Source organism: Prinia subflava, chromosome 1, assembly GCF_021018805.1.
Source record: "Prinia subflava isolate CZ2003 ecotype Zambia chromosome 1, Cam_Psub_1.2, whole genome shotgun sequence".
Lineage (NCBI taxonomy): Eukaryota > Metazoa > Chordata > Aves > Passeriformes > Cisticolidae > Prinia > Prinia subflava.
This window is the reverse complement of record NC_086247.1, coordinates 42,355,785-42,374,862: the sequence shown is the minus strand read 5'-3', so window position 1 is coordinate 42,374,862 and position 19,078 is coordinate 42,355,785. Positions and strand designations below refer to the sequence as shown.

Below are 19,078 nucleotides of genomic sequence, written 5' to 3'. Positions count from 1 at the left end.
CACGGCTCTTCCCACCCCTGCATCGCTCTCTGCACGCTTTGGGAAGTAACGCAGCGCCCCTCGCCCCGCGCTTGCCCTCACATCCCCTCCCGGCCCCTGGGACCCCTCGCCGTGTTTCCCGCCCGCGTCCAGCCCCTCCCGGGCAGCACAGCTTTCCCCGCCGCCAGCCCGCTGCTGTCACCATACAGAGCAAACGAGAGCAGAGTTGATTTAAAATGCTTTTCTTTATTCTTAGAAATGCTGTAAAAATTGATATAAAAGGTTGAGCATGCTCAGTCTTTTTTTTTTCCTTTTTTTTTTTTCCATCCTACTGTCTAAAATACATGGGATTTTGAATCATTTTAACAGATGTACCATAGCTGCATCGGTATGACTAAAATGTAGAAAAGACGAAAACTACCATTACAAAAATAATTTAAGGGGAGAGAAGAAAAAAAAATAATATATTTAGCTTTTTTTCCCTTTTTCGCAAGTTTCGTGGTGAAAGACCCAGGCATCGCTCCACGTCCCTGCCGCATTCCGAGCGCGGCCGCGGGCCCGCAGGTCCCGCCGCGGCTCCGCGCCTCCTGCCGCGCCCGGCCCGGCCCGGGGCGCCGCGGCACGGCCCGGCGAGGCTCGGCACGGCCCTCTGAGGTATTTATCCACCGTCTCCCGGAGTCCGACTCTCCGTCCCGCTCCCCCCCGGTTACCGGCAGTCGGTGCCCGAGCCGGGCTGCAGGAAGGAGGCGCTGGGCAGCTGCTTGAAGAAGTGCCGGAGGCTGGTCAAGTCCCGGGTGAGCTGCTCGATCTTCTTGTGCAGCTTCTCGTTCTCGGCCGAAAGCTCCAGCAGCTTCTGCTGCATCTCCTGGTTGCGCCGCTTCGCCTTGTCGCGGCTCTTGCGCACGGCGATGTTGTTGCGCTCCCGGCGCTGCCGGTACTCGGGGCTAAACCTGTCCACGCACTTCTTGCCGCCCCGCTCCTTGCCCCCGGCGGGCGGCGGGACGCCCTGCGCCGGCCCGGGCGCGGCGGCGGCGGCGGGGCCCGGCGAGCGGGTGCTGCAGCTGGACGGGGAGCTGCTGCCCGCCGGCTCGGGGGACGTGGGCGGCGTGGGCTGCCCGCTCAGGTTCATGATGGTCTGGGCACAGGTGGCGATTTGCGAGGGCAGCAGCGAGGCGGAGAGGTCGCTGTCGCTCCAGTCCGGCTCCTGCTTCAGAGCGCCGCGGGAGGAGAAGGAGGAGGAGGAAGAGGAGGAGGAGGAGGAGGAGGAGGCGGTGCGGGGCTCGGAGCCCAGCAGGGTGGTCATGGCAGCGCCGAGGTCCTTGGCGGGGTCGCGGCCGGCGCCGCCGCCCGGTGGCAAGTACTCGCCGTATTCCCCGCCCCGCTCGGGCTTGTGGTTGCTGTTGAAGAGGTCGGCGAAGAGCTCGTCGTTGCAGAGCTCCAGGTTGGGCACGGCAGACATGGAGTCAATGTAGGAGCTGAAGTCGATGGCGCTCTCGTCCTCGTACATGGCCGGGGCGGCGGCGCTCAGCTCCGCCAGGTTGGTGCCGCTGCCCCCCAGGCCGCCGCCCGCCTCCTCGCCGCTCATCCCGCAGCCGCCGCGGGCCCCCGGCTTGCAGGCGGGACCCGGCCCGCCGCCGCTGCCCACCTTGGCGTCGTAGAAGTTGGCGGGCTCCAGGCACCAGCTCTTATAGCATGCCGGGGAGTCCAGGCTGTAGAGAGCGGCGGCGCTCATGGGCGAGCGGGACGCGGCGCCGCACGGCCGCGGCGCGGGGGCTCCGGGGCGCGGGCACCAAACGCCGCTGCGCGCTCGCAGCGCCAGCCTCCGGCACGGGCAGGTGGAGCGGGGCCGCCGCTGCTCGCACCGCTGCCGCCGCCGCTGCTCGCTGACACCGGCGCCGCCGCCTTACCCCCGCTGCCGCCTCCCCGAGGGGGCCGATCCGGGCTCGGGTCACGCCGTGAGCGGCGGTAGGAGGCGGGGATGGGACAAGGCGTCTCAGGACCTGGGAGTGAAACGCCCGCTCGGTCCCTTCTTATACGGCGCGGGCCCCGCCTCCTGCCCCAGTGACGGGGAACGACTGTTCCCGGCACCCCCGGGGACCCGGGGGCGGGAGCGGGTGGGGTGCGCGGCCGCGGAGGCAGGGCTGCCGCCGCTGCGAGCTGCCACCTCCCGGCGGAGGGTGGCCGCGGTCCGAGGTGCCCCCACCAGGGGCACGGGACGGTGCCGGAGCCTTTCGGGCGCCTGGCGCCCTCCTCTCACCGTCCCGTCCCGGGGGAGCGCTGCCCCGGCGCCGCTACCGGCACCCATTCCCCCGGCTGGGAGATAATTTTTCTTCTTCCACCAGGGCCAGCGGAAAAGCTGGCTGAAAAAGCCGATTTTACCCCGCCGCCGCCACCAGCACCACGCCGCATCCCCCCACGCGCTTCCCCAGCGGCGCCTGGGATGGAGCGGTCCGGGGAAGATGCTGCGTGCCCCACGCGTGTCTGTGTGCATCACCCGAGCGCCCTCCGGAGGCTCCTCTCCCTTCGCCGGAGCACGGGCAGCTTCACCCGAGGAGGATGTCATAAATCTCCCGCTCCGGGGAGAGGGTGGCCGCTTGGGTTTCTTCTGGCAGGACTCTCCTGTGGGGAAGGGGTCTCTGCGGCATCTTGAGCTGCCTCACGCCGTCTTCGTGAAGTCACACCTCTTGAAACCTTACATTAAGTAATTATGCACATCGTCGACCCCCGGCCCCCTGGCAGCCCACAAACTACCACTATCAAACTGGCAAGTATCAGGAAACTGAAAATACTTGCAGCTAAAAGTTTTCTAGTTACTTAAGGATTTCTAAAACCCTGGCTTCACCCCCAGGTGCTCCACTGACTGAATTACTAAAGAAACCCACAACAAAATGCTTTATTTACTTTCAAAAATTTACTTTAAATTTACTTTTTAAAAATAATTATTTATTTATCTATCTTCCAGAAGACCCTTCTATATTTAAGACCGGACTGTGGCAGGCGCTGAGTTTCCAGCCCAGGGGCCAGCTGACGCTGCTGGCACGGGCTGTGCCCTGCGGAGCGCGGGGCCGCTGGCCCGGGGTGGCTCTCCGGGGCCGTGCCGGCCATGCCGGGCCCGTGCCCCTCTCCGGGCACGGCTCCAGGCGCCGCCGCCGCAGCTGTTGCAGGGCCGCAGCTGTTGATCACAGGGGTGTGTGCTTGAGCAGAAGTAGCTGGAACAGGACTGGTACATGCTCTCCCTTTGGATGTGAACTCCTCGTGGGAAGGCTTGTGGGATCGGGGAAGTGCCTGGCAGGTGAGGTTTTACATCTGGCAGGTGAGGTTTCGCTTGGAGAGGCTTTGCTTTTAACTCTAGTGCTGCCAGATGGATTACGTTGAAATAAACTTGATTTCCTTTCTCATCAGAGGATTGATAACACAGCCTCTACACCAGCATTAACCGCTGAACTTGACAGTGACACAAGAAGAGGTTGCTTTTGGTTTTTCCACATTGTCAAAGAAATAATATGCCTCAAACCATTTTACATGTTATTTTTGCCTTCTATATGCCCCAGACCTTCTCTGGGGTCTATTCATGATGCACGACTCTGCACCGCCTGCCCCTGGCCTGGCTATCCAGCAGGGAACGTGATGCTCCTGGACCCTTTTCCTCTGTGAAGTGTAGAGGAGTGCCTGCATGAGGCATGGGAGGGTAGTTCAGAAATTATCTGCAGTCCGGTATCTGCTGTCCCTCCCCTTGCTCTGCTGGAAGGGTTCGCTCTCACCCATTGTAGTCACAAAATTCTGATTTGTCTTGGAAAGCACTCCTTGTGACTGTTTGCATGCGGAGCTGTGTGACACTTCCAGCTCACCGAAGCCCTCAGCCCCAAGGTCAGCCAGCGCTGGCTGCCACTGCCGGCCTGGATGTGCCCGTTTAATGCCATCATGTGTTCCTCCAGAAAAGACACCCAGTGCCCAGCCAGGTCACCCGACCCCTGCTGGGCAGCTTGCCTCCTGGCAATCACCGTCTCAAAATCCCTCAGTAAAAGGCACAGAACTGCTGTGTGAACCTCGGTATAAGCCACCTGTGTCACATCCAAGCCCCACCACGGAGGGTGCAGCATTGCCTACAGGGTCTTCAGGGCCCGGACGTGTGTTCAGAACTTGGGTTGGACCTGTCAATGCCTGTCCCGCAAACCCAAGCAGCAGGAGCCACCCCCTGGAGGGTGAGTTGGTTGAGTTTGTTGCTGAACCTGAGATGTGTGACTTCAGGAAAATATTTGAGGGGGTTCTCCCATGTGCCATGCAGGATGTGCAGCCCTGGGGTGCTGCAACACCTGCACTGAAGCATCCAGGAGCATGTGAGCAATTGATACCTGGCACTTACCAAACCAGTGCTCTGAAGGCAGGATGACATCCATGCTCTGCTGTTTCCTGGGCTGGATTTGTCTGGCATCTTAGCACCTGAATCTGTTCCCATCTGCATATGGAATTTCATGAGCAGTGAAGTACAGACAAGCCCTTGATTTCCCTCATCTGTCCTGCTGAGCACCTGACCCACCGAGTCACAGCTTGTCTCTGGGATCCAGTCATTTTAAACAGCAGTAAGAAGCAGCTGATAATCTGAATTTCAGAGCAAATTCTTTAAAACTTGCTTAAGGTTCATGCTCCAAATCAAGGAAAATGCTTAAACCTGGCAAGAAAGGGCAAGAAACCTTTCTCTAAGAAGCAGAAAAAACACAAAACTTTAACTTATTCTGGACTGCTGCTGTGAATCTCAGAGGAACACCAGGACCCTGAGCCCTTTAGGGATGGCAGTGAAATCATACTGCATTTCTGACTAGTTTTTCCTCATAAATAGAGGGCAGGCCACCCAGGGAAGGTAAGGAAACAGGGTAATGCCTAAGCATGTTCACCTACAGCAACCCAGCCAGGCATGCAGGACTTTTTGGGACAGTGGGACTAGGGGCATGACGAGGCTGTGCTGGTCCTGGGGAGCCTAAGGAACCCTTCTCTGCTCTTGATATTATGGACTTGAGACAGCACCAGCAGGACATCAGGTCCTGGAGGATTCATGGGTGAAGACCAGGCTGACAGGGGGAAAAAGATGGAGGACTGGTTTGCTGCATTTCTCCTCTCTGCAAGAAGCAGCAGGAGTGCAAGTGTCCTTCCATTCATCAGCTGGAAACCAGCGTTGGCACATGGGGGCTAACGAGGGAATGGGACACGTAAATGAGGAGGTACAGGTTGTCTGGGGAGAGTCAAAACCCTGCCTGCACACTCCTAGGGAGGGGCAGTACCTACCTGAGGTTGGTGTTGGCTCTTGTCAGCCCCTCACTGCCCGCTTGTGTCACCTCTGCCAGGGGCCGTGCCTCTCCCTTGTCCTAAAGCACCGGCACAGCATTTTGCCTGTCACTTATGCTGTACTTGTGCATCATTGCACTGATCCTGCCTGTGGCCTCCTACTCTTAGCAGCTGAACAGCTTGATGGTAAAATAGAAAGGCATTTTCCTTTTAGCCCATTTCGTTGAAGCTCTGTGTTTAGTCCCACTGCAGTGAGATAAAATACCGGTGGTGTCAGCCCAGCTGGGTCTGTCCAGCTGCACCTGTGGCTGCTGAGCTGCTGAACGAGAGCATCCAGGTACCCAGGCTCCCAAAAGGCCAAGTGCTGCAGCAGCAAAAGGCCTCAGAACCTGTGCTCCTTGTTCTCTCACACTCTTTAGCGGATACTCAAGAACTTTTTCCTGATGCAGGTTTTTGCATGAATTTCCATTCATGGGATCAAATTGACAGCTACATCTTCTGTGTAATCAAATGAAACCTTGTGTGGTGCAATTTACTGTGAGTGTAAGGGACAAGGAGTCAATGTTACCCTCCTCTATCCCATCAAAAAGATGAAGAAAAACCCCACTCTGTAAATAATATGGAAACTGTAATCAAAACTTTTCCAGTCCCTTGTGGCCACTCTTTCATGTTATCAAAATGGTTTGGGTTGGAAGGGACCTAAAAATCCCCTGGTTCCAACCCTCCTGCCATGGGCCGGGACAACTTCCACTAGGTCAGGTTGCTCAGAGCCCCATCCAACCTGGCCCTGAACACTTCCAAGGATGGAGCATCCATGCCTTTTCTGTTCCTGTGTCTCATCTCTTTTGCAGTGAAAATTTTCCTCTTAATATCTAATACAAACCTAACCACTTTCAGTGGAAAACAATTCCTCCTTGTCCTGTCACTACAGACCTTGGTAAAAAGTCCCCCTCCACCTTTCCTAGAAGCTCCCTTTAGGCACTGAAAGGCCACAATAGGGTCTCTTCAGAACCTCCTCTTCCCGGGCTGAGCAGCCTCTCACCCTGCCTTCACTGGAGGAGCCCTTCAGCACTCTGATCATTTCTGTGGCCCGGAAAACTTAGCAACCTTTCTGCAACAAGAAAATACCCCTCTAAACACCCTATTCTGGAAACATCTTTGTTTTACATAAGGTGTGCTTCTTTGGCAGTTTTGCTACAAGGCCAGTGACACCATTTGGTGCTGTGGGTGTCTGCCAGGGTGTGAGCTTTCTGTGTAGGTGCCATTTCTTACAGGCAGCTTAACTTAAAAATGAGATTTTTAAAGCCCATGTAATTTCCAAATGAGGCACAGTATTAAAAAAAGTGACTTGGCAAACCCTCAGCCTCGGGGAAAAAAAATTAAAGCACAGGTAATAAATCCTTATCCTTGATTTTGAAAAACAAGAATTTTGGGGAGAAGTGTCAGTATATATAGATGCTTACTTTTGGAAGCAGCTGGCCAAACCCGTAAGTGTGAGGGCAGAAGAGCTGTAGGAAATTCCTTATTCCATGTCTGAATATGAGCCCAATTCATTGTTTTTGTGGAAAGCTCATAGGGCTTTTCCTGTGCCCAAATGTGTGCTGGTGCTCTATCACCTCTCAGCCACAGAGACCTCAAGATAACATTTAAACTGGGGGGCAGTGGTGGGGACCAAGGGGGAAAATCCTGAGCACAAGAAGCAAGAAGCAGATGCAGGAGCCTTTCTATCCACAGGGAAAGGAGACAGTAGGCAGCAGTTCCTCTGGAGTTTTCCTCTGGATTCAGCAGTACTGTTATTCTTAGCTGGAGGTGGAAATTATAAGATTGGCAGGGATGGTAAGGATTATCTTAAACACATCATTCTATACTCTAAGAAAAACCCAGTGAGAATATATGCTAGTGTTTTACATAACTTTTTAGATACAACTAATGGATTTCCAGATATAGTGCCCATCCATCTGGTTGCTTAATCTGAGAAGGAAATACTCTGCTGTACTTGTGAATAGCTCCCAAGTTTTGTTTTGCATCCTGAGACCTGGTGCAGTCTCTGACTCTGACCTTCACATCACCTTAACCCTTTTCTGGGAGCCATCAAGCCCACCCTGTACAGCACAGAGCCCAGCCACGTGAGGTGTGCATTGTGTCAGTACCGTCCTGGCTGCTTCACAGGCTGGCTCCAGCCTTTCCATTGAGCTGCTGCACCTTACTGAGAGCAGCCAGGCCTGGGGACAGCAGCTGCCATTCACAAGTATTGGAGGTTATTTCCAGGAACACTCAGCCTCACGGTGAAAGCTCTCTAAAGAAAGTTAGGGGAAATCCACTTGCTCTGCACAAGATGTGTCTGTGTTGAAGCCCCAGCAGCCTCGTGCTCTGCGCCTCAGCTGACACACGAGCTCGACAAACACATGACTAATAAGGGCTGATGTAGCTGAGGCTTCCCACTATTGCACTTATTCTAGGGCCCAAATGGAGCTTTGAACTATTCAAGTAGCCATGAAGAGGTTCCAGCCCGTGTCCCTTTTGCTGTCCCACAAGTCTCACCGCCAGCCTGGGCGCCGTTCGCCACGGATGAGCACGGGCGCAGCGAGCAGCGAGCCGCAGCCCCCGGCCAGGGAGGGCCAGGCTGCACTCAAACTCCCCTTCCCAAAGGCCAGGGAGGGAGGCTGCTGTGCACAAACATCTGCTCTTGCTGAGGATATCAAAAGTCCTAGGAGAAGAGCCTCATTAAAGTGTAAACGTAAACTTTGTCCTCTGCAGTGCGGGTCAAAGTACTCAATAACTATCTGAGGTATGTGCCAGAAGTGCCATTAAACACCTCGTACACCCAGCCACTTAATTTCTAAATGTCCCCTGCCTTTTCATGTTGCCTTTTTTATTGTGCTTTACACTTTCTTATATTTGTAGAGTGACAGCATGGAAGCCAGGGTACCTCACCTGACCAAGTTTTAGTCATAAGACTGCAGTCCTAATTGTTAGCAGAGATCAAAAGAACAAAAGACCATCTTACTGAAGTGTATACAAAAACAGACTGTATCAAACTCTTTTAGAAAAAAACACCCCCCCTTACTGTCCACTAATTAGCATCTCTATAAATGGGTGAATCTGGAAGCTTTTTGTGATTAAAGTGCCCTAAATTAACTTTTGAAATGAGGTATACAGCTGAAAGATTATTTTTGTTTTTAAATGTTTCCTCCACAAAAATACATCTGAGCAATATTTTTAATTAATAAAGGGATAAAAATGTTTGGAATTTCTCAATTTATAACTATTGACACAAACCATTGTGTATGTTTATTAAGGAAGGTAACAGATAGTGATTGTTGCTGGAAAGTATTTGAAACAGAAAAGCTCCCTCTCCATTCTTTTAGGCCTCAGCAATCTTCCTCGTTGTAGTTTTTCACGGAGTGGTATCCAGAAGGCAGATTTCTCTACTCCCCAGCTGACAGAACCATCTGAGACTGGTGCCAGCAGCAGACATGGCCCTCAGCAAGACCAGAACTGCCCCACTGCCACAGAGGCAGGAGAGAAATCGTGCAGGCAGTGAAAGGGCAAAGACCCATTTTTATCACACCCCTTTATGATAATTATTAAAAGCCTTAATGAAATCTATGTCCTACAGTAAATGTGGGTAATGAGCAACAGTAGTGTTTGAGAGTTCTCTTTTTCTCTCACTGCCCAGGCTGCAGTTTAACCCCAGCTGGGAGCTCAGCCCCACAGAGCTGCTCCTCAATCCCCCCAGAGAGAACGGGAAAGTGAGAAGACTCGGGGGCTGAGATCAACACAGGTAACAGGTTAAAGCAAAAGCTGTGCACACAGGCAAAGCAAAACAAGGAATTCACCATTTCCCATGGGCAGGCTGCTGGTCAGCCCTCCCCAGGAAAGCTGGGACGGCAGTGACTTGGGAAGACAAACGCCATCGCTCTGAACAGCTCCCCCTTTCTCCTTCTCCCCCCAGCTCTGCACGCTGACCCCGACACCCTATGGTAGGTGACAGCCCTTGGGTCAGCTGGAATCAGCTACCCTGCCTGTGCAGCCCTGGACTCCTCAGGCTGTGAGAGGCAAAGAGGCCTTGTCTCTGTGCAAGCCCTGCTCAGCAGTAATGAAACATCCCTGTGTTAGCACCAGTTTCCAGCATGAATCCAAACCACAGCCCCACTCCAGCTACTCTGAAGAAAATTAGCTCAATCCCAGCCAAACCCAGCACACCTGAAAACTTTTTGGCTGCTGGAGATGAAGAGTCACATCTGGCACAACCTCCACAGTTTGGCATAAGCAAATTCCAAAGTGCAGTACACATTCCTGTGCTGCAGTTATGGTAAGAAGCTTACTGTGCTCAGCTCTGTCGGCAGTGACTAATTCTGGCCTGGGCCAAACAATAATTTGGAAATAACAGTGTGAGCAGTGCAGACTTCCAAAGGACAAAGATAACAGGGTATAACCTCTAATTGCTAAAAACAGTCTCTCCATTACTATCTCGTTACCCAGTAATGAAAAAGCTGTTCAGATAGTTTAGGTGTTATCTGGAGCTAAGAGCCATTTTCTGTTTAATTTCACCGTGTGGTCCACTGATACTCCTGATAGGAAAATCTTCAAGTTTTAACTACAAATAGTATGAGGCTGCAGAATGGTTTCAGTTGATTGTCATCAAGATCTCTGCAGAAGAAAAGCACAGACTCACTACCTCACTACCCCGATGCCCACAAGTTAGTGGGAGATGAATTTGTGCTTTCCACTGAGGGGTCTCAGCGCTTTTCAAATAAATCTTTAAGCTCCATAGCCTCTCCAATTGTTCCTACATTGATTTTAACACAAAAACAATAAAGCTAATTTGTTACAGAACTACACACAAAAAAAATAATTTAAAAAAACCAAAAATCACAGTTTGTATACAGTTTTAATACAAAAAGTTTATTTTCTCTATTGGTCAAGTTAACTGGTGATAAAAATAGTTAAGGGTTTTTTTCCTTTTTGGCCTTAGAATTCTGATCTGGTTGCAGCTGCATTTTAGGGTACAGGTCCCCTGGCAGACAGGGTTGTAGATGGCAGTTCCTCACATCCAGGGTTCCCATCCTTCCCAGACTCTGCCAAGAATATTGGGGTCTGTTGCTTGATCGATGAGGCACCTCACTTGGGTCTCCTCTGACAGTCCATCCTCTGGCTCTTTGGCTCTGATATCATGACTGGAGTTTCCACGAGCCACAGCTGCAAAATCACTGTAAGCAGGCGACTTCTCATGGCCCAGGCGCAGCTCATCGCTGAAATTGAGAACACCAAAATAAGCTCTTACTAAAAGAAACAAGCAAAAAAGCTGAGATGGATTTTGAAATACAAAACAGCACTTGAAAAATAAAGCTTGAAGTGAGATCAAGATGTGGAGGCTCTCAGGAGCTGTAGGAGGTTCTGCCAGTGAAGACTGGTGGTTTCAGGGGCCCTTTACTAGTGGGTATTTACCATGAATATGCCAAAGGTCTTGTCAAAGCTGGAAGAAGGATGCAGCAGTTCACATCCAAGCTGTTGATCACTTTACCTGCTCTCCTGATTTGTGCCTATAACAAGTATTTTGCTGCCTTTTCCAGTTCAGCCTTGACCGCAAAAGGGACTCCTCCCAAGTCCTGCACTTTTCACTATTTTTATGGTTTTAAAACAGGCTTGCTTTCTTTGCTTTTCTGTCTTTCCCCTGATTAATCCAAAATGACTTTTTAAGAGAGGATGGAAGGGATTAATTGTACTTTTAACTGAACTTAAAAGGCATTCTGGCTTGAGCTGGACTTGACCAGACTGACATAAATAACCTGAGAACGCCACCAGATTTGAATTTGTTCTCTTAAGCAGTTTTACTCCATGCCTCCCCTACAGCTGGTACATTTCAAGCAATTCTCCATCAGAAGCATATATTAATTTAAATATTATCCTTACCCTAAAAGCAGTGGAGACAAACATAAAGAACAGTAGGACTGAGGAGTATGAGATTAAGCAGCCTGACAGGGAGGGGAGGCATGTGTTGCCAGGAGCAGTAAAACTGCTCAGAAGGCCTGAGCTGGAGCAGGAAAACTCACAGGGAGATATCTGGTGTTTTGGCTGGCAGGGTGATTCACAGAGCTTGTATGTGGACCAAAATAATTCTGACAGAAGGTTTGCTGAAATTTTGCCCTGTCTGTATCTTCTCTTTTCCTAGCCGCCATTCCATCCAAAGGGAGCAAAATCTGACACAGGAGCCTTAGTGGAGCCGTTTAAAGCAAAAGGAGAGCATCTTACCAAGTGATTATTGCTGGATTGGCACCTGTAAGCTTTCTTCTGACATAGTTGACCTTTTGCAAAGGGTACCAGTTTACTTCAGATGTGTTTATTTCCTTAATCCACGTGCCTCCTTTTTTCAGCTGTCTTTGTTCAAAGTTCTAAGGAGAAAACATATTTGTCCTATTTATCATAAATCACACACTTGAAAAAGGCTTTTAAGCTGCACATCATAGCAAGTCAAGCCAGTATCTTAACTGCAGATGCAGTGGAGGACAAAGCAGTGAGATAATATCTAACTTGCCTATGACTTTAATTTACAACTGAAGCTACTGAAGTGCAACTAGTTTCAGATTTTTTTCTCTGTAACTATTAGTCTGATATATACAATGCTCTAATGCAAAAAGTTGAAACTATTTATGCTGATGCCATAAGAGGCATAACGTGATCAAGAGTTATCCACATCTTTAGGATTATCATGAAGGACAAAGAACAGGACACTGATAACACAGACATATGCTACTATTTTTTGTGCATCAGTATAGAATTCTGTCATTTTAAATAATTTTAAGTTCAGTTTCTCGGAGAACTTAATAAAACAAAGAAAGATAAAAGGAGTACTGAGAGTGAGCCTCAAGGATTACTTCCTTTTTCATCATTTTTATTCTTATTACACTTTAAGAACTTTCACATGAAGAAAAATCAAAGAGGACAAAATCCCACCTTCCAGTCCAAAGAAGGCTCTTTTACAAACACGTCCATGGTGCTGATGAGGAGGTCTGGATGTGCCCGATAAGCCCTCAGGGCATGCACCATCACGCTGTAAATGAGCCCCCACTCTTTCACCGGCATCATCAGATTAACAAACTGCCGAGTCAGGCGGAAGGGCATCAGCTCCGGCACACTCAGGAACTAGCCAAGGGGAAGGACAGTCAAAAGAAAACAAAAAGTAAGAAGCCTTGGAACGGAAGGATTAGATGGGAATATTTTATTATTTTTAGGTCTTGAAACCCTCTTCGTCACTTCACTGAAAACAGCGTGCAAAAGTAGAACTGAACCAAGTTGTAACATCAAAGCTCTAGTCATGAGCATGCAGTGATAGTGGTTGAAACCACAGTTAACTGTGTAAAACACCACCATACAAACACTCACTGCTTGTCTGAGAATATCTGGACTCAGGTATTTTTTTCAACTGACTAGAAATAACTTGTAAAGATTATTTCGCACCAGAACAATGGCAACTGAAGAGCCTCAAATTTAGCACTGAGAGCACACGTGTAATTGCACATCACAAATGCAAAAGCTGTAACAAATTAGTTGAAAACAAATACCTGTGTGGCTGCACCAAAAGCGTATCCAAAGTCTATTCCCACCACGCCGCCGGTCTCCTTGTTGATCATGAAGTTGGACAGATGCCGGTCCCCAATGCCCAGGATCCAGTGGCTGATGCACATCAGCGCGTGCGAGCTGGCAAAATGGGAGCGCAGGGCCAGGAAGGCCTCGGGAGATGTGCTCATTTTCACAAAGGCTCGCCTGAACAAAACAGAGCTTGTTGAAGGCAGAGAAACACCAACATTTATTTCACAATGTGCAGCCATCAGCAGCACTTACCGCAGCAGGTCTTCGGGAACGCTGCTCTCCCTGCTTTTGAAGGATGTGACTGCTTCTGTCCGGCTGGCATTTCTGCAAAGCAGAAAGAGAAATAGAGGTGGCTGCTGAAATAACAGCCTGCTGGATGGTGAAAGTCAAGATACTCTCATGAGAGCAGCAGTGTGCAGTGCTTACTCCAGTAAACAGTACATCAAGCCACAAAAGGTTCATCCTCCAAATTTTATCTGATACTAGAAGTGCTCTATCCTCCCTCTTTCTCCCAACAGTTATTTCCGAGACTGACATTTTTAAATACAAAAGAATATGTGGTTTTGTGTATTTTCCTCCAAATTAAGTAGATAGGTTAAGTTTTAATAAAGCAATACAATCACGTTCTTTCTTGGCTGGACAGTCTCTTCCAAGCAGAAGAATTAAGGCCCCAGTTACATCTCTCAGCAGCAGGCTGAGGCTACACTGACACTAGAAACTGGTGAGGGGATGCATCAGAACTAAAGAACCGATGCTGAGAGCACTCATGGCATGCAAATTTGGGGAAGGAGGCTTTGTCCTAGCCCATATCTCAGTTCCAAATGCTTATGAGAGCTGAAATGTGCCAGGTGCTTTCCTTCCAGTCGACTTCCCTCTGGAAGGAGCAGAGTTGAGAAACAGAGGACAGTCCTTTGATACAGCAGACTGAAGATGAGTGGGGGTGATTGGGAATTACTTCAAAAGCACATTCTGAATGTGAATACAAGTACTAATACAGTTAAACAAGTCAAAGTTTTCCTTTACAAAGCAAGACACTTGTTAAAGCAGGTTATGAGCTTATAAGAAATGCTCTGGACACTTCACTTTACCACATGCAGTGCTAGTTCTTGGTAGCCATGGAAATTCCTCTGACATGATGCTCAAGTCGGGACCTAAACCATCAAAAATTCTTAAATTCTCAGTGAATCATGATGATTTTCTCTGTCCAACTCCAGCAGATGCTCAGGCTCTGAGGCAGCCTACCTAACTGCATGATCAGGAACAAGATGCCTAGAAAATAAAGTTGAAAAGCAGCATCTGCTTCTAGACACTTTCTAAAGGAAGTGAGCAAGCTTCTGGAAGCATTCCTGCACTCTGGTAGGATTTTTGGCAAGAGGAATTTTGCAGAGCATCTCCAGGAAGACAAAGCAGTAAAATGAGCAAAAATAAGATCCAGTCATCATATTATAACGCAGATCATACTTTTTTCCTGGAATTTCTACATTTCTGCTTATGTGCACACTCTAGTTTCTGTATTTCACATTCAATTCTCTTTTGAAACCTACCTGTACATGGCATGGTATCGAGAGATGCCCTGTGCCTTCCCACCCATCCTGGACAGCCACTCAGAATAGGTAGCACGAGGTCCTCTTGGGCTAGGGATAAAGAAAGAAGAAAAGCACCAATGATTTTCCCTGTGTGATCTCACCACTCTCTATTTGATTATCCACAGGCTCTGTGCTGCTCTGACCCATGAGATTTTAATGCAAAGGAAAAGTCAGGAAGCTACAGCCTACATTAATTTTAGCCTTGCTGTGGAAGTGAAGTTTATGCAGAGTATAGGCTGATCCATTAATCTCCTTTGCCCCAGCTTTGAACACACTTCAGTCATATCTGACAGAAGATTACACAGCTCAAAGGTGTTAATTTGTCAATAGGTACTGTGAATACCTCCAGAAGAAAGGTCCAAAATAATTTCTGCAGGGAGGGAAAGGTATTTTTGACAGTCTTGTAGACATTGAGAAGCATTATATTGTCCACCACAGTATATGCTACCCTTTGTCCTTCCAAATGGGCAGGGAATGCAGGAAGGCAGTTGGGTATCTCCTCTTTGTGCACAAGAGAGGAGGAATGGGTGCTTGAACTTGAGGTATTAATCCATAAGAAGGCAGTATTCATTAGCGGCACTGCTTAGGAAATAATTTGATCTTTTTCTCCCATCTTAACTACATACATCAGATCTTAAACTTTTGTTCCAGAGAGGCAGCAACTTAGCAGAGAAGCCACCTTCTCTCTTCCCTCCAAAGCATGTTTTGAGACAGAGAGTGCCATTTCCCTTTAAGAAGCATTTATCAGTTACAGACTGTAGCCCATCACTTTGGGATAAAGAAAAGAATTTCAAAAACGATTTCAGAACGATGTTTCCATCACCCCAACCAAAATTTTTCTTAAGTGCTGTCACTTAACCATAGCTCAATATAAAATGTCTTAATTGTCTTGATTGAATAACATATGGGATAATATTCAAGTCCATGCACACAATAAAGCAAAGGGTTGGTTTTTTTTTTTAATAAATTATGACCTGCTTTTAGAAAGACACTGACCTTCTACACTGAGCATATAATAAACTTCCTCCCCTCACGAGATGGTTCCATGTGAGTCTTCCTTCACTTTCACTCAGTGAATTGATATCAACATAATACCACTGCTGTTCACAACAGTGAATCAGACACCAGTAATGCAGGAACTCTAGCAGTTCCTAAACTGCTCACAAATCAAATAACCATAGAAAATAAACCTCTTTGGAGTCCAACCTCCACGCTGGAGTTTCCTCCAAACTGCCCCATAAATGTTAACTAGTAAAAATAAATGGTGACAACAACACTCAGACAAACCCAAACAGAGATTATGTAACTAAGAACCACATTGGTAAATTAAGCCACATTTCTAAATTCCAGGACAGAACTAGGCTGAAATGCCAGAATTAAATCAATTTTACAAATATTCAGCCTCCAATTACAATCACGAGAAAGCAATATAATTTATTCAAACCCAGCATTTGTATCAAGTCAGAGAGAGTGCTCTGTTACACTTGTGTTCTGTGCATTTGCTGCCAATTTCCATCCCCCACCACTGACTCACTGCTGAACCCAGGGTCTGAATAAGTCTGTCTCTACTCCCTTCCCCTGCCCCCCATTGACCTAAGTCCATTTCCTGCCTGATCAAATCAAGAGATCAAAATCCTCTGCTTGTAAAATCAATCTGCTGATAAGGAAATGGTGATGATAATGACGTCACATATGATTATAATTATAAACCTCTTGTTTAAACAAGCTGGGTGGAGGATATTCCAGCTACAATGGCACTCATTAAACAAACGGTTGCCAATTACTAATTTGGGTCAGGAAGTACAAACTGCCTTCTTGCTTATAAGTGCTTTTCTTTTATTCTTTAATTAAAAAAAAAAAAAAAGGAAAAAGAAAATCCTGCCACAAGACTGTCAGTTATCCAAAAGCCCATTAGCAGTGGTCTCTATTAAAGCAGACAGCTAAACCAAGCATCACCTGTAATAGCTGATATCTTCCTCTTCAGACATGCTATTTTTAAGGAATTCTTTTAAGGTACATGTATTTTCCAGCCATTTGATGAGTCCCAGTCTGGAACAAAGTAAGTCAGAGATAACAAGTAGCTCAGAGGAACATCATTTAGAGGAACATCACAAATGGGAAGCAACACATTCTAGTACCTGTTAAAAGAAAGTTAAAAGCTACCAATTTAAATACCCTCTGAAAAACAGTTTCCAGAGGAAGCAATTTCAATGTTGTTTAAGAGGAAAAGGAAAAAAAATAAATCAAGCCAAGGCACAAAACACTCTCAGTTTGAATCTGGCACACAAAATTCTCACTTTCCAACATCCCAAAAGTAATAGATGTTAACATAAGGATTTCTGTCCCTTCAAGATAAACGCCTACCTTGTTGTCATGGGGATGACCTGGTAAGTTTTTAGCTGCATGTTTCTTTGGCTACAAGTAGCGTCTTGGGAAAGGATAATGTTCATGACTTCAAACAGCTGCTCAATGCGTTGGTCTTGTCGCAGGTCTTCACCACCTTTGACAAGAAAAGGATACTCCTGCTCATCGCTGCCCCGGATCGTTATACGCTTTGGCTTCCTCAAAGATTCCATCACACTTATCTTGGAAAAAGACAGGGAAAAGAAAAATATTTGTGACAGAAGACTTGGTCTTACAGAGTCATCACTGGAATTAAGCATATGTGTCATCCCTAGATGACATAATCAAGTTACTCTATTATAACAGAAAATCAAATGCCCGCTTGCAGCCCTTCCTTTGTATGCTGCAAGGTGTGTAAACAAGCAATGACCCTACTACTACCAAATTCTTCAAATGATACATGGACACAGACTTATACCACACAGGATTTTTAATCAATCTTGAAAACATACCCGTTCATCAAATCCAGAGATTTTTGCATGGTACTCTGGCAGGGGCTTCCCTTTCCCATCATACTGACCTGAAGTGGTAGTGGGAAAAAAATATTAGTACATAGCTCGATGTTATTTTAAAGTGTGTTTAAACACCAGAACACACACCCAAATGTTTTGCCAAATTGGTAGAATGACAACTATGAAGAAAATACTTTTAAATACATAAAAAAGATCCAACATACACATAGTATGATTTTATCTGTGAATTACTGATATCCTTTGTTTGTTTAGCTGTCAGAATCGAGCTCTTGATGGTTTCAGAAGACACAACCTTTTTAAACTAGATTTAAACAAGTATTAGATTTATGTATCAGATTTCCTAGAGTCAGATCTTTAGAAAATTATAGATCAGATTTCCTGGAGTCAGACCTTTAGAAAAATACTAAATACTTAGGTAAGAGATACAAGCGTAGATACAATTTTAAAAAACAGGACTACGGTTAAAGAACGGATTTAACAGATAATGGGTGAACACAACTAGTTCAAGTAAGGCCAGATAAGGCTTTAAGCATGAAAGAAGGGTATAGCCAATACAAGAAATAAAGCTCAAGACCAACTTTCTTGTAAGGGACAATTCACTATTGACACTGAAGGGGAACTTACCAGGAACCTCCAGTTCGTTCCTCAAGAACTCAGCTTTGAATTCACTCATCCATGGCGAACATTCTTTGAGGTTCCCAGGTTCTTTATGGGTTTTGTTCATTTTTGAGTGGAGAGAAGTTGCAATCTCATTGAAGTCACTGGTCTTCATGTCCAACAGTTCTGAACCACCTCTGCCAAAATGATGATCTAGGTCCTTCCCAAAAGCCTAACAATCATTTATACAAAGGAATCCTGTTTACACAGTGCTAGAAACTACCCAAGAGCACCAAAAGGGTACCTTCCTAGCTATACACATGTCTTGGTTAGATATTAGGAAAAAATTCTTAATATAAACCAGAACAGGTTGCCCAGAGAAGCTGTGGATGCCCCATCCCTGGGAGTGTTCAAGGCCAGGTTGGATGGGGCCCTGAGCAGCCTGGTCCAGTGGGAGGCGTTCCTGTCCATGGCAGGAGTGTTGGAATCAGATGATCCTTAAGGTCCCTTCCAACCTGAATCATTCTGTGACTCTGTGAAATGTTTTATATGTTTTATGTATTATTGGATTTATTGTTCATGGATTTATTACTGCCTAGCAATAATTTTGGACAGAAAATGTATAAATCCATATTTTAAAGTATTTTAAATATCCTGATAAAGGAAAATAGCAAGTTTTGGACACGGATCCATTTAATGAACAAAACATTACCTAGAAATAGTTAACTGAGTTGGCTTCCTGTGTTCATAATTCAAGGTTCTAGAAAAACCAAATGTTCCTTCTTGGACTGGGTATTAATGGCTTGGAAAGATTTGTTTTTAATGCCTGATCATTTTTCTACCAAGCTATGAAGACACAGCTATTTCACTGTAGCAAATGAAAATACAAAAAACATTATCCTTTTGACGAGACTGCTACAGTCAACAACATCTTTATCACTAAATCTATTTCCAGATTATGTGCCTGAAGTACTCCACATGGTAGAGCAATTTTATGTGTCAGTCAAGAGAGACAACTTGTTTTTTCCCCAGCAAGGGCACCAGAAATGATACAGTTATTCTCACAGCACACTTTGTTTCTTCATAATAATGCACCGGGAAAGCAAAGAATTCAGAGCCTGTGCACCATCACCTTGACTCTCTTCTGCAGCTACTCTCTGCTCTCCC

The 19,078-nt window shown here is 47.1% G+C and overlaps 2 protein-coding genes across 3 annotated transcripts in view; both read right to left on the bottom strand.

Moving 5' to 3' along the window:
- Positions 1–205: 205 nt before the first annotated feature.
- On the bottom strand, positions 206–1,849 carry CEBPD (CCAAT enhancer binding protein delta). Its single transcript, XM_063394551.1, has one exon. The coding sequence runs from the start codon at positions 1,709–1,711 to the stop codon at positions 686–688; it is 1,026 nt and encodes a 341-aa protein (XP_063250621.1). The 5' UTR covers positions 1,712–1,849; the 3' UTR covers positions 206–685.
- Positions 1,850–10,151: 8,302 nt separating this feature from the next.
- PRKDC (protein kinase, DNA-activated, catalytic subunit) overlaps positions 10,152–19,078 on the bottom strand; it is an 81,812-nt gene continuing 72,885 nt past the window's right edge. For both annotated transcript variants that reach the window (XM_063394508.1, XM_063394500.1), the window contains 10 exons: positions 17,939–18,143; positions 17,294–17,361; positions 16,803–17,023; positions 16,395–16,487; positions 14,397–14,486; positions 13,105–13,176; positions 12,825–13,026; positions 12,217–12,405; positions 11,515–11,654; positions 10,152–10,514 (listed from right to left, as the gene is read on the bottom strand). In XM_063394508.1, coding sequence (XP_063250578.1) covers positions 10,310–10,514; positions 11,515–11,654; positions 12,217–12,405; positions 12,825–13,026; positions 13,105–13,176; positions 14,397–14,486; positions 16,395–16,487; positions 16,803–17,023; positions 17,294–17,361; positions 17,939–18,143 — 1,485 coding nt within the window. In that variant the 3' untranslated portion in view covers positions 10,152–10,309. The remainder of the gene's footprint in view (positions 10,515–11,514; positions 11,655–12,216; positions 12,406–12,824; positions 13,027–13,104; positions 13,177–14,396; positions 14,487–16,394; positions 16,488–16,802; positions 17,024–17,293; positions 17,362–17,938; positions 18,144–19,078) is intronic.

Bases quoted from the DNA above. Each gene is read 5' to 3' on its own strand.
- CEBPD (XM_063394551.1), bottom strand. From the start codon at position 1,711: ATGAGCGCCGCCGCTCTCTACAGCCTGGACTCCCCGGCATGCTATAAG.